This window comes from Cyprinodon tularosa, unplaced genomic scaffold (assembly GCF_016077235.1).
Source record: "Cyprinodon tularosa strain WSP-4 unplaced genomic scaffold, ASM1607723v1 ctg272, whole genome shotgun sequence".
Lineage (NCBI taxonomy): Eukaryota > Metazoa > Chordata > Actinopteri > Cyprinodontiformes > Cyprinodontidae > Cyprinodon > Cyprinodon tularosa.
Genome location: NW_024038977.1, coordinates 434,906 through 451,426, shown reverse-complemented (window position 1 = coordinate 451,426; position 16,521 = coordinate 434,906). Strand labels below are relative to the sequence as shown.

Here is a 16,521-nt window from a genome sequence, read left to right as displayed (position 1 = left end):
CCACTCATTTTTCTTTAAATCTTTTATCTACGTTGGAGGAAATGTTCATATTTCCCCTTAATATGTAGATGATCAGAGACATTTAAGTGATCCACCTGCAGCCACGGAAAGAGGGCTAGGCACCAGCACAGGGATGATGTGTTCTACTGGGTAGAGAGAAAAAAAGAAAACTCAGACCATCAGTCCTTTCAGCCGTTTGGGAATCCTAGACAGCACTAAATGAGAAAGATTTCACTTCTTTGTCTTATACATTCACATCCCCTCTGCCTAAAAGCAAAGCAGTTTCTAACTGCCATGATAAAACTATAGCCGCAGATGCTGCAGTGATGGCTGCTGCATAAATAATCCATGAGACAAACATTTATCACAAATAGCTTTTATTATTTATCTATTGGGGAGCATAATAAGCTGTGGGACCTGCTTTGGGAATAGCCTGCTGTGAACTGAGGAGAGGGGTTGTGTGTGCGTGGATGTGTGTTGGGGGTGTAAACGCCACACTGCCACTGGCATGTAGCTGCAATGTTGGGCTAAAGGGGCCCCCTCTGTGTTCCCTTTGCCCTGGAGCAGGAGCCAAGGCGTTCTGGGCTGTATTTCAAGACCAATAAATTGTTCCTGCATCTCAGAGATGGCATTTGGAGGTATCAGCGTGCTAAGCCTGGGAGGGGACGACCCCGTCGCCCCGCCGACAACCCTGGGAGCTGCCACTGCCTCGTCTGCTCTGAGGGGATTTGTTTCAGTGCTGGGCCTTAAAATACCATAGCTGTGACCCCCCCTCCACCCAACCTCCCTTAGACTCTATGCTTCATTTGCCTCCAGACTGACAGGAGACAGAGACTCTCTCCTATGTGAGACCTTTATCTGCTCTCTTACACGGATCCATATAAATCTATCTTTAAATCATTTTAAAGGGTATGTGGGTTATTTTGTCCAAACAGCAACTCATGATGCATTTTGGCGTCTATTAAATCACTACCCTTATGCAAGTGTGCTAAAAAGCTCAAATTACACTGGGGGAAGAAGGAAAAAAATACCTTCATCCTCATCGAGCAAAAATGTTGTCAGCTATGACCAGAGGTCCAGCTTCTTTGATCGCCTTTTATTATGTGCTGCTTGCTTCCTCCTCGTCTGCTTCCTTCTCTGGCATTGAGCGAGTCGGGTGAGGCACGGACAATTACTGGGAGTTTGTTGTTCATTTACTCCCACTAGGCCAAAAGGCGGAGGTGATGAAGCAGCTGTTGGTTGGCATGTTGAATGATACACACACACACACAAACGCCTAATGTCCTTGCCTATGAAAGGATGTGGAAAACTTTTTAACTTCACCTCTAATCACAATGCCTCTGCTTTGTCTGTGAGGATTGGGTGTGATCCCAGTTCTTTGAGTAGATTTGCCTGAGTTGGTTCTAATTTGTTGAAGGAACAGCAGCTGTATGGGAGTACGATGCAAATGGCGACTAGGTCGATTTCATTTCAGAGCTACTCAGCGGATTTTCAGGAGGTGGTACTATAGAAAATGATGCAGAGAGAAAATACAGCGCATATCTTTGAGTTGTTTAACGTAGTGTGAAAAAAGCAGTACAATAGAAGTCAATGAGAATAGCCTGACTGCAGATACCAGAACATATATCTGTGAACGCGGATTATACGGCTATGATAATCAATTGCTTGGTTAAATGTTTAAGATGAAACACTGGATTTTCTTGCAAACAACAGCTAACATTTTTACAGCATATTCACAGCAGTTCTCAAGCAAAACATCTTTTAGATTTTTCATGGTGAGTGAATTAGAAACAAAGCTGCATATTATCATTAAAAGGTGGGTTTGAGAATAATACTTTTATTTACCTGGGAATAAGGCTAAATTGTTGATACTTTGATGGAAACCATAAAGTCTCTTAAGATAAAAACTAATTATTTGGTTATAGAAAAAAAAATGATATCCGGGTTTTAAACACGTTTGTTTTTTGCTTTGTACCTCGGCTCTGTATGTGTTAATCTATTCAAATATACCAGGACTGAAAGGACATTTATGTCAACAAACTGCTGAATAAATATAAACAACCTTCAAAATCTTCCAAAATATCGATATGTGGCAATGATACATAAAAAAATTACTTGTTTTATTTCTGTTAGCTAGATCACTCGTGTCCACAGAGCTTTCCATAAAGTTGTAAACAAAACATGAGTAAAAATCTTAGCTGTTTAGCACAGATTTCAACCCTTTGATGCCACCATATAAAACTATATTCTCATTTCATGAACAGATATTACTCTCTATATTATTTAGATGTTGCATTGGGTGCTTTTAACGGTTAACCTGATCATTGGGATCAAACACATACATTAATGTATCTCTAAGTAACAGGTTTAGTTATTAGAGTAACATTGTAGCCGATATTTAAAATGAGCAGCACAGAAATAAGAAAAACCACAGTTGTTTTGAAGTGCTGTGTCAGTTATTTTTCATAAACCGGCAGTTTTATAGATTAAAAGAACCTTTAAGTTCATAATCTATTATATCCATTTGTCTATAAAGAATGACAAATCTGACACGCATTGATTAACAACATAAATATGAATTGGTTTCAAAGCACAAAAAGCAAGTGGTGCTGTAGGCCTATAAATAACCCCAAGTTTTTTATAACCATATTTTACCTGTGGTTTTAATTCAACATTTCAATAGTGGCGCAAGGACTGATCGTCTATAAATTCAATGTAACCCATCAGTTTCTCTGAGCTAACATATTAATTTGTCTTTGACAAAAATCTCCCCTATTAATAAACTGAATACATTTGCTTTTTTAACATACTTACACAACATGATTATCCAACCCATTCCAACAATAGAGCCACTATTATATATCAACATAAAAAGATAGAAAATAAATTTAAAGCTATACCACATGTAACCCTTCCTATCAAGTTCTCTAACGTTAATTTTTAAAGTATAAAACCCTGACAGGAATAAATTCTGTCTGCCTGACAAGTCTTTTTCCTCTTAGATAAAAAAAAAAAAGGATCTTCAAAGCGAGTGCACTTGTAATCTTACCCGAGTGGTCTCTAAAGCTCTGACAGCCATAACAACCTGTGTGCTACACCTGCAGAGTGCCCTCCCCCCACCTCCAAGCACCCCCACCTCACCACTTTAAAAACCACTCTAAAAGCATCCACCTTCGTCCTCCCCACTGAGTCAGACAGGACAGAATCAGAGGAAAACACAGCTTCACCAGACCAAACCACTACCTCTTTCAGCCAAAATACCAGCTTGAGAGAGAGAGAGAGAGCGAGAGAGAGAGAGTGCAGGCGAAGGACAGGCTTGGTAGTGGGAAAGGGAAGGGGGTAGGGCAAAGGGGGGGCTCAATCACTCTGTGGGAGGCAGAGAATGAGGGAGAACGGCATAGTACTGGTGTTGGCTCAGAGCCATGTTTGTGTCACTAACAGAAGTGGCCTTGTCTTCCCCAACTCAGCCCTCCTCCCCCACGCCATGCACCAACTCTCTCCTGCTTTGCCTGGATACAGAGTCAAGGGGTGACCGGCTGGATGCTTGGTAACAGAAGAGAGGAGAAAAGGAGGGAATCAAACACGGCTCAGAGCGGGAGCAAAAATCAAAAAGAAGGATAGAAGAGGAAAAGCCCCTCAATGGCAGGGACTGTTTTTGGGAATGTTGATGAGGCAAAGAGCTTTTTTTTTTCATCCTTTTTTGGATCCTCAAAGTGAACCAACAGACAGCAACTGTGGATGTGTGGGCGATTTGTACTCAGCATGCCCGCAGAGCGGCTGAGCGCCAGCTGCTTTGAAGATTCATTATTTGCATTATTTCACATGCACAACAGGAAGGGAAAAAAATGTTGAGCCGGGTTTCTCAGATCCAACAGAACCTGATAATGATACTGATACATCTTAAAATTAAATAAGCTCAATGTGGTTTCAATCAAAGGCTGGGAAAGAGAGTGAATAAGATTTCACTCAGATTGCACCGCAGGAGATGAGCCAACTCTATTCCCAACTGGCAGGATTGCAAGAAGAAACAAAAAAACAAAAAAAAACAAATAAAAAAGCACACACACACACAAACACAGCTTTGTTATAGAGGCATGATGTTTTCTAGTAGATATCTCTGTGCAACAAACTCATCTACACACTCGCTGGCAGGAAAAACAAATCAAGGCTACCTAAGAACTTGTTGCCAACTTCTGCCAGGCAGTATAATGCAGTATGTGCTGTTAAAGCACAAACTGGCACCACCACCATTTCCAGATTTCAAAAGGAAACATATAAACAGTAATGACATAAACCTTTAAAAAGAAATTCTTTGATATATTACATAACAGTCACCGTGTACACTTAGGTCAGAAGTTTGCATACAATTATCTTTGGCTTGACCATTTTAATTCCCTGCCTTTAATGACGCATGTCTTTTTAGAATAATCTACACATTCATTATTAAGGCTATGTTACAAATTCTAAGGTATTTCTGACGTGTCTTAAATTAAATTAGGATGATCAAAAGCCTACAGATCTAGCTGAAACATTGGTGTCTCTTACATCAGAGAAAAACTGTTTCTCATTAAGATGGATGTTAAGGCTGTTTACCAAGATGGGCATTTGTGCTCTAAAATCAACATGCATCAACATTTACAGCAGCCATTACAAATAAGCATAATGTCTATGAGGTATTCGGCATATTCTAGTACAGTAAAGGTGAGGCTTTTATCTGTACGAGCATGGTGGTGGTGTTATAATGTGGAGCTGTTAAATGCAGAATCATTATCGGTTCATTATGCAAATTCAAAGGTAAAGTTTTTCTTTCGCATGCATGGCCTGCCATTTTCCCAAGGTCAAAAATTACCTTGCATCTTTTTAAGAAAGTTTAGTCTACTGGCTCTATTGGTCAGCTCATTAGTGAGATTGGAGTCGAATTCCCTGGTGTATTTTTTGATGACGTGCTGTGTGCTCTTAAGGCTAATTTATGCTTCTGACGCATAGCCTCTGCAACCGTCAAATCTGTCTCTGTGCAAAAAAAAACAACACGACTACGCGTCGGACGCTCGCAAACCTGAAGACAAAAAGCAGCAGTGGTTGGTCCTTGATTTTTAAACACCGAGGAACAACTACATTGGACAAATATGACGAAAGGTTAATCTGTCTTTTTGTCAACTATGTTAACAGAACCTGTTCCTCTTCGATGTCTAGCAACTCTAGATCCATCTACGTGACCGTGATATCTTGCAGATGCGCTATTGTTGTTTTGGGGAAAAAACACTCCCGCCGGCACCGCCTGAGAAGTTCTCGTGACCATCTGCCAAAGTTCTTAAGAGTACTAGAATAGGCTCCCCCTTGCGCTTTGCTGGGAAACTGCAGTGTATCCCTAGAAGTTCCAGACCGATGGTGCAGAAGCATACCAGCAAAAAACAGGACCCAAGCAACATTTGATGTTTCAGTTGCAGAAGTGTAATCTGCCTCCCATTCACCAGGCTACTTTGTTGAGTCTGCTGCTACGGCTTGCATTAGCAAAATAAACGTTTCTAGAGATGAATCACAAATGACCACAATTGCACCTCAAACCTCATCAGACTCCAAACATGAGTAAGAAGATTTTATTTTTGCCTTCTGCTGTGAAGAAGGACAAACTGAAGTCTGAATATGACGAGAGTAAGTTTTAGGGGATATTTCTAATAAGTGGCTAAATGTTTTCTTTGACAGACAAGGTAAAAAAATAAATAAAATCCATCATAAACTACTTTTTATTTAAAAAAAATATAATTAAACCTCGAAAGCTTTTATCTCCATTCATTTTAATAAATATCCAACGAGAACAAACAGAACAGAGAATCCACATCAACAAAATGAATATGTCCATTTTCCTCTGGAGTGCCACAAACTCTGGCTGTGGTCTCAGGAACAACATATCGTCTTAATGATAAAGTTAAACAATTGACCTAAAACGACATTACACCTCTAAGTAAAAAACTGTATTCGCAGCTAAAGACAGGGATTGCTAAGGCCTTTTGCAGTTGCTCTTTGTTCATTCTGATCCTCCATCTGGATTGAAATAATTTGTGGAAGGATGCTAACATTAGCCCACCTTGCTATCACCACAATTCCAACTATCAGGGGCTCACCTGCAGGCAGTCCGTAACATATGCAGGTTATGCAGCTTTTCCTACCCATTGTGTAAGAGACAGAGAAATTATGGTAAAGATGGCCATGACACACTTCCTATATAGCAAATGCTACATCCTCATGTGTTAAAGGTAGAGCAAATGAAGAGGCATAGATAAACACAAGCTAAACTACAGCGTGTGAGAAAAAAAAATGGGACTAAGCGGGCTCCTTTTAATTCCTTTTTTTCCAGCTATAAATAATTAAAACATTTATTTAAAATCTATTTTAGAAGGATTGTAAAGGTAAAATACCAGGTTATGACCCTCTTCCCTTATCACCAGGGTGGCCAAACATGCAGAGAACTTTAGTTATGCTGCTTTAAAGCTTTCCTCCACTTTCTCCCTACTTAAACTCTACTCAAAAATTAGACGATTGGTCGAAGTATGGATAGAACTGGGTCCACAAGGAAGACAACCATTCAAAACACACATCATACCAGCTTTTTAAATAAACAGCTTCTACTATAGTGAAAATTAAAAACCTAGGTACCATACTTACAGGGCAGTTCAACACCACTCGATAACTGAGCTCTGCTGTTATACTGAAAAGTCTAATTGCTCAAGTGCTTTGTTAAAGAACCCAGTTAGGTTCATCCCCCAACATTTCACAACTTTGCTTTTGAGTAAAAAGGGAAAAAAAAAAAAGCAGAACTAATGTGTTTCACAAGGAAGAGATTTTCTGAGTATTATGTTAAACCACTTCTCTTACCGTCTTCAGTTTCTTGCCACACAATGCCTTCAAGGTTCACGCTGGTGCCAGGCTCGCACGGCCCCAAGCACTCGGGTTCTGTCGCCAGGGCCACGTCGGACGTGTTCACCGCCACAGAGCGCGTGCGCACCATTATCTGCTCACAAGGCGAGGCTATTTCGCTGTTGCCGACCGCAGCCAGGAGGTGGAGGGGAGGAGGAGCTGGCGTGGAGACGGGAGATTCCATCTGTGGAGAAGGACGAGGAGGTTTGAGACAGGAGAAAGGAAGACGTGACACACTTTAGAATGTTCTTTATGATCCCATACAGAGCTGATGCTGAGTATTATCCCACAAAGAAAGGAAAAGAACAGAGAAATTCTGCTGTTTCATTAAGCCTTTATAAGAGATCCTCTACAGAAAAAAAAACTAAGTGGTTCATTGTACCACTGTGTCTTTCCTTCCTTTCTCCCCAACCTCAGAGGTGATTAGCAGACAGAGAATGAAGGAACTGCCTCAACCACCTCTGTGGAAGGACAGAATTAGAAATGCAGGGTCGGGGCAAACACCCCCCCCCCCCCCCCCCCCCCCAGCTTTCCTCCCTCACACACAGCAGAGCTAGATCCATGACACCAAATCATCTCACACGCTGATCGCTCATTAATTCTCTCTATTAAAAAGCTAGTTGTGGTAAGGGAGTAGGCCTCTGAGGGTCAGTAATTGATTTCACCTGCTCTGACACGCTGTGACAGCAACGAGACGACAGCGGGTCCGGGTGGAAAAGGAAAATGAAAAGGACAGCGTGGCAGGGACACTACGAGAGCAGCCAAACTATAAGCAGGAAAAGCTTGGGGACAAAAAAACTAAACAAAACAGACACAGAGAATAACACCGATGATCATTTTAGGACTGCTTTGCCACCACTCTGGGTTCTCTTTATTCAAGGCAGTCAATAATAATGCGCTCCAAATAATTAGCAGTGAGCTGCAGGAGGAATGCCAGGCTCCAGCCAGCAACGAGCATTTATTAATTGGGCATAAACCACTCAGTGCTCCAGAATATGCTGCCAACGCTGAATCCAATTACGCTTAGATGACAAAACAACAACTGACACAGTAGATTATCAGCCGGCAAAGTCTTTAAATTAATGTTTGCAGAATGCTTAGGGAACCAAAAACTTAAAGCACTTGCTCCTGAATATGAAGTTTGATACCTTTAGGCAAGTCAGGGAGGACAGAACTTTCGACACAGAAACAGACAGATTGACACCAACTTCATTCGGTGGGTTTTACTGGATGAACAGGCACCAACTGTACATCTGGGATTCTCTGTTTCTGATCCACTGTCAACTACACTGTTTGCTTAGAAGCAGAAACTCGAGTAACTATACAAGTTTCTGCTTCATTTATTTTTTGGTAGAAAGTGTCATGATCCTCGTTTAGGAAAAAAACACAGATTATACAAATATTCTGTGTGGATTGCATTAGTTATACCATAATACATCTAAATCCACGATGACCAGGATAGCTTGGAAACCAAACATTGATTGTTGATTTAATTTAATACTAGCTCATAAGGTTTGTTGCTTCATAGCTTTCTGATGTGTGTGCGGATGGTTCATTTTTACTGGAGCTCAAAAGGAAGAACAAGTGCTGATGAAGTCTGTTCTGGGAATTTGCTGGCTTCAGTGAGGGGGATAAGACAGCCACAAAGGGCTAAAAACAAAATGGCCCACCAAGCCTTCATTTTTCTCAGCCTTCCTCAGTTTACCTGCTACAGCACAGCTGATTTACATTGATAGTTGATTAACTATCAGGCTTTTGCTGAACTGCAATCATGGGAATCAGCTGTGCTAAAGAAGGGAAACCTCTAAAACCTGCAGGACAGCGGCCCTCGAGGACAGACTTTGGGGATGCCTGATTTAGAGTGACAGCATAAAGCAGGGATGAGCAATCCCAGTTCCTCGGTGCCGGTATCCTGCAACTTTTAGGTCGACCCCTGGTCCAATACACCTAATCAAATGGGTGAGATACCTCCTCAGTATGCAGCCAGTTCCTCCAGAGTCGTTTTAATCACCTAATTATTTGATTCAGCTGTGTTGAACCAAAGGCACATCTAAAAGTTGCAGGATACCGGCCCTCAGGAACTGGAACTGCCCACTCCTGGCATGAAGTAAAAGATAAAAGCAGACTAAACTTTCTTTAAGTCAATCAAAATATTCAGCTGATGCTCTGAGCACTAGCTGCTAGTTGATTTGTCCTTTCATTATATTTGTGTCTTTGTAGTTTGGCTCCTTATATTGCGATTCCAAAATCATGACAGTGAATCGGTTCATAACCTTTAAGTTATTAAACATTTTATAACACAGTCTACTTTAACAAATGAGAATCCATTAAATTATAGATACCAAAGAGAGGTTACTTAGAGGTACTTTGGTCGGTCATACTGGGTCATACTTCACATGGGACTGAGAATCTTAAGAAGTTAGAATGAGGTTGAACGGAAAGTTTAAAATAAGGTACCCTTGAGAAAAAAAAAATATATATATTTAGATTCAAGCATTTTTAGGACCATCGATATCACAAAACTAAGAAAGATAAACATGGCTGTGATGGCCAAACTTATGGCCACACCTTAGAAGTCTGTACTACACATGCACCTTTATTAATCCAAAGACATACTTTAGTTTGCAATATGGCTTTATTCTTAGTTCAAATACATGTGTTCTATTTGTAAAGGTGCACATTTAGTTCACTGTACTTGTACGCATTCATTCATATTTCTTTGTGTGTTTTTGTCACTAATCTGTCTCCTACCTTCCATGGTGTCTAGGAGTTTGGCCAAACAAAAGATGGCAGCCAGGGCTCAGATCTGCTAAATGCAGGAGGGGAAACTGGACTTTTCCATCAGCTGCTGCTAGAAGGGGGGAATTTGAATTTTCTTTATTTTTGTAATTTTTGCATTTTCACTTAGGATTTGTTTTGCGGTTGGTGTGTTTTCATTTTTCTAAGATGTAGATTAGTTTATTGCCAAACCTAACTGTACTACTGTGTTTTGTAATTTGTGCTTGTTTGGTTAGTTTAAATTACCCCAAATCTGTTAATGGTCTATCAGCTAGTATATATATACCCTTGTTTGTAATTTCTTTGTTAAGTTAGTTATGTTTGTTTATGCAGTCAGTTAGTTTATAGAGTTACATTTTCTCTTTTCTGTTGACCTCTTTAATGACTTGAACCCATGTATATTTTGCAAGTTTCTTTTTTGGGGGGTTAAAAATAAAAACCCAGTTTTGTATTAATCCCTGTGACTCCTCATGCTTTTTACCTCTGTCCCTCACAATGGCTCACAGCAATGATAAAATGCATAAAATAGACAGGAAGGGACAAAATGGTTTTACAAACGTGAAAATGGGATCACAAATTATTTAAGAGTTTAACCGAACCCCTGCCTCAGTTGAATCAGTCAAAATTTTAAGGACATGGTTGATTTTGCTTTTTCAGTTTTAAACTAAAGGAATCAAATTAGATTTTGTCATTATCATTAGAAACGTTCCCTGCAGCCTTGGTTAAAACCTCAGTAATTTAAACTTGTGATTTCTACTTTTTTGTGTGCTTTGAATTAGCTGTATTAAAAATAAAGAAATCCGATTAAAACACATAACAGCAAAGTGCTTTAGATTTATGAATAATTAACTATGAAACAGTTTTCAGTTTGTCTCAGCAGCCCCTACATAGGAAAAACTATAATCGAACTGACCAGCTCCATTCTGAACCCAAAAGTCTGGATCACAGTCTAGACCAATATCTCAAGAATCGGGACATAATCACATATAGGATAACCTTTCTCACCTTCTGTACCTTTTTAATCAGGTTATATATGCTTTATTTATGGTTGTTATCCCCATTTAACAATATGATAGGAAACAAATTAAGGGTTTGAGACCAAGGGTTTGCAAAATATGCATTTTCAGTGATTTAGGTGAATAAAAGCAAAACTGTCAATAGAGCGATGGATGCGTAAATCCGTCACATTGCATTAACCAATCTGGGACTGGATATGATTCAGAAGTAGGTGGAACAAGGGCTGGGCAATTAATTGCATTTGCAGTATAATCACAATGTAGAGAAATGTAATTTACAAATCACAGAAACACTTAATTTTAAATCACAATACGTTTAACAAGAGCAATACTCTAAATTTCTCCCTCTAGCCCTTTAGGTGGCGGTAATATGAATAAAGTGGGCATTCTGTTGAACAAAAGAGCACAGAGGGTTGCAGCTAGCACCTAGATCAATGCTTTATAGTCAAAGTAAAAACTTTTTTGTGCAAATGTTACAGTAAAGTCCTGCAACACTGGATTCTGGACAAGCAGGCTTTCAAGGTCATAAAAAACCTGAAACCCTGTAAATCATTGACACGCTTGTGTTTGGTGCAAAGAAAAATCGCAATAAAGTCGCAATATTGGTAAAGAATAACTGCAATTTTGATTTTTGGACAAACCATTCAGCCCTAGCGTGAACGAGATTAGCTGAGATAAAACTTTTATCCCTCAAAAGCTCAATTTTTGTCCTAATTTTATTACATTTCGCCTAATTATTTCCATTAATGTTGCGCTAAATTTTACTGTATAATCTTAAAACGGTCTCTTTGAAATGCTCAACTTCTAATAAAATTCTAATCATAAAGTCAATGTATTCAAGTCGTAGAATTTTCCTAACAAACTCACAGACAACATTTGAATAGGATTCATTAACTCGACACAAATGGAAGGTAACAACGCTATTTACACGGAGAGTCGACATGAGAGTGAAAAGAAGGATTTCCATCCTTTGGGTTGGAGGGCATACACAAACAGCAAAGTGCTCAACGTTTGGCTTGAGGTTTTGAAAAACCACAAGCAACTGAACTACAGAGCTCATAAGATTATAAGGCTTCACCCAACGCTCCAGTCTATGCCAAATTCCAAGATTTCTTCCCCTCCTTGCAACACTTGACAGACGGATTTTCTAAACCACAATGCCTGACTGTCACGCAATCTCTCTCTAAACTGAATCCCCGTGCCAACCCCCCTCGAGAAAGCCACACTGGGAAAAATAATGTTTAACACACTGGGCCTGGAGCTGTGTGTAACCAGTGCTCTGACTGAAGGGGAATTCTGCCTGGATTTCACACAATAACCCCAACAGCAGTAAACGGAAACATACTTAGCCATAACTGGGCACAGTAGTCTTAACTTTAACTTTCATTACACACAAAACAAAGTGTCACTATGAGACACATGTAATCGTACTCGTATGGCTGATAAAAACACAGAAGGCTGAAAGATATCTCTTCTGGTAACAACCGTCTGTTTACAGCAAGATTCCCAACAAACAAATTCAAAGAAATGCAAAAGAGAGCAACCATCTCATGAATTTGGTGAAATATAGTATGTTATACAACAAGGGAGGACTAATTTAAAGGCTCCCAGCTGGCTTGCTCTTCAAGCAATAAAAACTCTGCTCTGCTCTGGATGATTGATGAAAATGTTTAAATCTTTCATCTTTGAGACAAACGCCCAGAAATGGCACATAAATGAAGACACAAATATATTGAATTAAACACCAGAAAGAAACAGACGAGGAGCAAATTGTATGCAGTTTTACTGATCAGAGGTAATTTGGAACATTTGTATTAATATACTCCAAGACATTTTGAAGTCTGGAGAGTTCGTTTTGCGGGTTAATCACCATCACTTCTCTAAATAGGCAACGGCCCATGTGACTTCTAACACTGAAAAAGTCACATCAGGGAAAAAATATCAAATCATAACAATCCTATAGCTTAAAGAGCTCATAGGAGGCCTCCACGAAACTGTGAGACATGATAGATTTCAAATTAACTCTAATCTAATCCTGTCATGTATGTGGCATAGTTCCTGGTTCTCAAATAGCTATGAGTCACTGTAAACAACAGAGCATAGACTGAAATTATTTCAACACAAAAACCTCATGGATGTATAATAACTGGTTTAAGTGTTCAAAAGAAGCAGCCGCGGCTCACAGAAATCATGGCTGCATGTCTGTGATTCTATACCAACGTTTCTTAACCCTGCAATCGTATCTTAATGGTGTTTTCTTTGAATTAGCATCTATGATCAAATAAACACTAAAAGAAGCTTTTCGTCTTCAATCCTAATCCAGATTTCTCTGCTCAGTTTGTCTTAATGCAATTTGAAGTCATTTCCTCACATCAAATCGTCTGAACTGGTTGAAAACCTTTGGAACCAAAAACCATTAAAATAAATCGTTTAAATTTGCTACAGTTTATCATCAAGTCAAAAAGGTAATTCTGATCATAAAATCTATTACAACTCAAATATCCTCGTTTGTTTTAATGTATTAGAGGATATATTTATCTAAACGTGTCTGTTGGCATACTTGTGTTGATTAATAAAGTGTTAACTGGTGCAAAATCAGCATCTGCATTTTAATTCCCCCCCCCTGAAAACTGAACATATACAATGAAAAAGTGAAGTTCATGTACGATTCGACCAATCAAAAAAAAAAAAAAGATAAAAGAAACTTGAACTTTCTTGATCTCACACTGGAGAAATTAACCCATCTCCTTTTGGGAGCAGTGGGCTACCATTGTGCGGCGCTTGGGGAGCAATGTGGGTTTAAGGGTCATGTTCAGGGACCCAGAGTGGAGGCTGTGGGGATCGAACCAGGTACTTGCAACGTTCTCAGAGCACAACCGTACTGCTCTAACCACTAGGCCAACACATGCCCACAAATCAGGATTTTCTGCTTGTGATTCCCATCAGTTATTTTATAGAAGGCATTTGCCAACAATAAATCCAACATTACATGTTAATTATCTTACCGCAGACATTCAGGGCATCCCAACATCGGCTGTGCTCTATAGTGACTAGATATGGGGATCGAAACCCAGTTCTATCAAGGACCCGGTTCCACTTTTTTCAAAACCCGAAAATCAATAACGTTTGGGCTTATCGACACCACTATCGAGTCTGGTCATTTTTTTTTTTTTCTCCCGGAGGTCCTGTAACATAATTGTGTGTCCCTCAAGTCGCGTCACAGCATTTAAATCTAATCAATCCAATCACTGCAGCATGTCCACCAATGTTTTGGAATGAAATTGTAAGCAAACAGATATTAAAAGTAAAAAAAGTGAAGTCTAGCAGTTAACTTTGCTCGCGACTCGAGGATGGCTGAACGGAAAAGACTCCTCCTCCTCCTGCTGCTGCCGCCACACCACAGTCGGGCCCGTCTTCATCATCCACTCAGAGTACCACTGGTAGGCGCATGCAAAGCTTGTCCGGTCAGTTAAAAATAGTAATTGTGAAATCCGTGTTGTAATCGGCAGCATACAAGCTAGTTAGCTTGAAAAGTAAATAAAGTTTCAGACGTGCTGCGTGATGATGTGTTCAGATTGGCTCAGTAAAACGACAATTAGGTTATCATGATGCGTTCAAGTGTAACGTAAAGAAAAGGGAAATTGAGTTTTTGGCGAGAAACATGAGTAATACAGTTGGATATTGCTCTAATTATTTTAGAATATATAATTAAACTACTGATGCCAACAATTATTAAAAATTACATTTAATTTAAAATACAATTATTTATTTGCTAAATATTTTCCTAATCACTAAAAACACGATGAAAAGTGACAGTAGACAATACATTAACCAACAATTGTGAAAATATATTCTAGTTAGTTTTATGTCATTTCGAAGTGGCCTATTACATTAGCTATGTTTATTGAAGACTAGAACCGTTTTTGTTATGCTCACTTGTTAAGCAATAGAAGCAATACCAGTTCTGTTAAAAACATATTGTCGCATTGTCTTTCCACCAAATAACAGAAAAGTATCGATAGTGGTATCGATAAAGACTCGGATCGATAAGGAGTATCAATAAAGGTATCGATATCAATAAATATTAACGATCATCATCCCTAATATTGACATATTTTGTAGTGGGCTTAACACGCTTTACTTTCAGAGATAAATAAAATGTTCTAACAGCATGTCACCTGAAACAGATTTTGGTTTTACTGCACTCTGCTGTATACAAATAATTCAAGCTAGTAATGTCATCGGGAGCACTTCACGCAAGTAATAAGGTACCATGCTTACTGTGTCTTTGCATCGGTCGCTGACTTGTCTCATAAAATACTTATGGTATGTTTACACCAAAGGAGCTTTGTGGATACCCTTCAAGGGATGTTCAGAGGTCCTGCGGCTTGTTTTTAGAGTGGGGGAGGCGCATTTTGAGAGTTGAAGCATCGAATGTGTCCAAAGAGACAGAAGCCATAGTTGGGAAATTGCAGCTTTTCGCAGCTTGATGCAATGTGTTAACCGATCAGATAAGCTGACTGAAGGAGACAGATACTGCAACCAAACCATAATCTCTCTTCCTGCAGAGCTGTCTGCATAAAACCATGAAAAATTTATACAAACAAAGGTGTTAAACTTCACTGCGATTACATAAAGAGGTAAGGATAATGTATTTTTCATATTAAAAGAAAAGTGAGAGTGCTCGAATCCTTGGTACGCCAATAAAATGGTCTCTTCCTGAAATGTGGCCAAACAGTTTGATACTTGTATTAACTAAAAATGTCAAAACCTGCCAGAGGAAAATATATATAAAACCTCCTTCAGCTGCAATGAAAGGCAGCTGAAAATCCCGACAGCCTGGCTGTTTTGAGGGAGCTTTTACTAGTGACTCCTACACAGTCCCGTGGCTGGTATGTGAGGGTCTGCCTCTTGGAACAAAGACAGAATATTTAAAAGCAGGATCATAATCCTGATGCAGCAGTTTGAGGTGTTCTCTCTAAGAAAATAAAGCCAAGCCCCTCTCTCAATCCCATCTGCCATTGTACAAAAGGGGGGGGAGAAAAAAAAAAAAAAAACAGGATAGCTCCTCAGAGGTGTCTGAACACGCTTTGCCCTTACGAGTATCTAACTTAAGGTGTTAGGACGTTATTTTTAAGCCCAAAATGCATTAATGCGAACACAGACTAGGGGGACTAATAGCCTAGTGGGTTAGAGCAGTGCACTTGTGCTCTAAGCAAGACCCTTAACCCCATAGTGCTCCACAGGTACCGCACAATGGCAGCCCACTGCTCCCTAAGGGGATGGGTTAAATGCAGAGTGTTAATTTCTCCAGTTCAGCTCTTTGAGGATGAGATATCTGCCATATGATCATGCAATTAATAAAATAAACTGCCTCTGACGTAGTTAAACAAGTTGAGCACACAGAACCACTCCCTAACATTGCTTTAAACTGCGGGAGTAAACTATAGCGACACATCTCCCTGGAGGTGCGGCCAGCTGTAGTTCTCCAACACCTGAATGTTTAACAACAAATAGCTATTTTAGCTATCAGTCTCCTCTCCTGTGGAACCAACTACAATTTTTAGTGTGCATAGAAACCCTTATTACTTTTAAGGTTAGGCTTACAACTTTCCTTTTTGATAAAGCTTATAGTTAGAGTAGCTTAAGTTATCCTGAGCTATCTCTATAGTTATGCTGCTATATGCCTAGGCCGCTGGAGGATTTAGAGACCACTTTACATAATTCTGCAGTATTTGTTAGTTTAGCCCCTAATTTTATGTTCCATCTGCTTTTTTTTGTCATAGTAGCTTCATCTGGTTGCTGCCATCAA

General features: G+C 39.6%; 1 protein-coding gene across 2 annotated transcripts in view; it reads right to left on the bottom strand.

Moving 5' to 3' along the window:
* Window positions 1–16,521, bottom strand: part of LOC119786459 (zinc finger protein 609-like) — a 107,670-nt gene that overhangs the window by 27,059 nt on the left and 64,090 nt on the right. For both annotated transcript variants that reach the window (XM_038289828.1, XM_038289827.1), the window contains exon 3: window positions 6,874–7,099. In XM_038289828.1, the coding sequence (XP_038145756.1) occupies window positions 6,874–7,099 (226 nt within the window). The remainder of the gene's footprint in view (window positions 1–6,873; window positions 7,100–16,521) is intronic.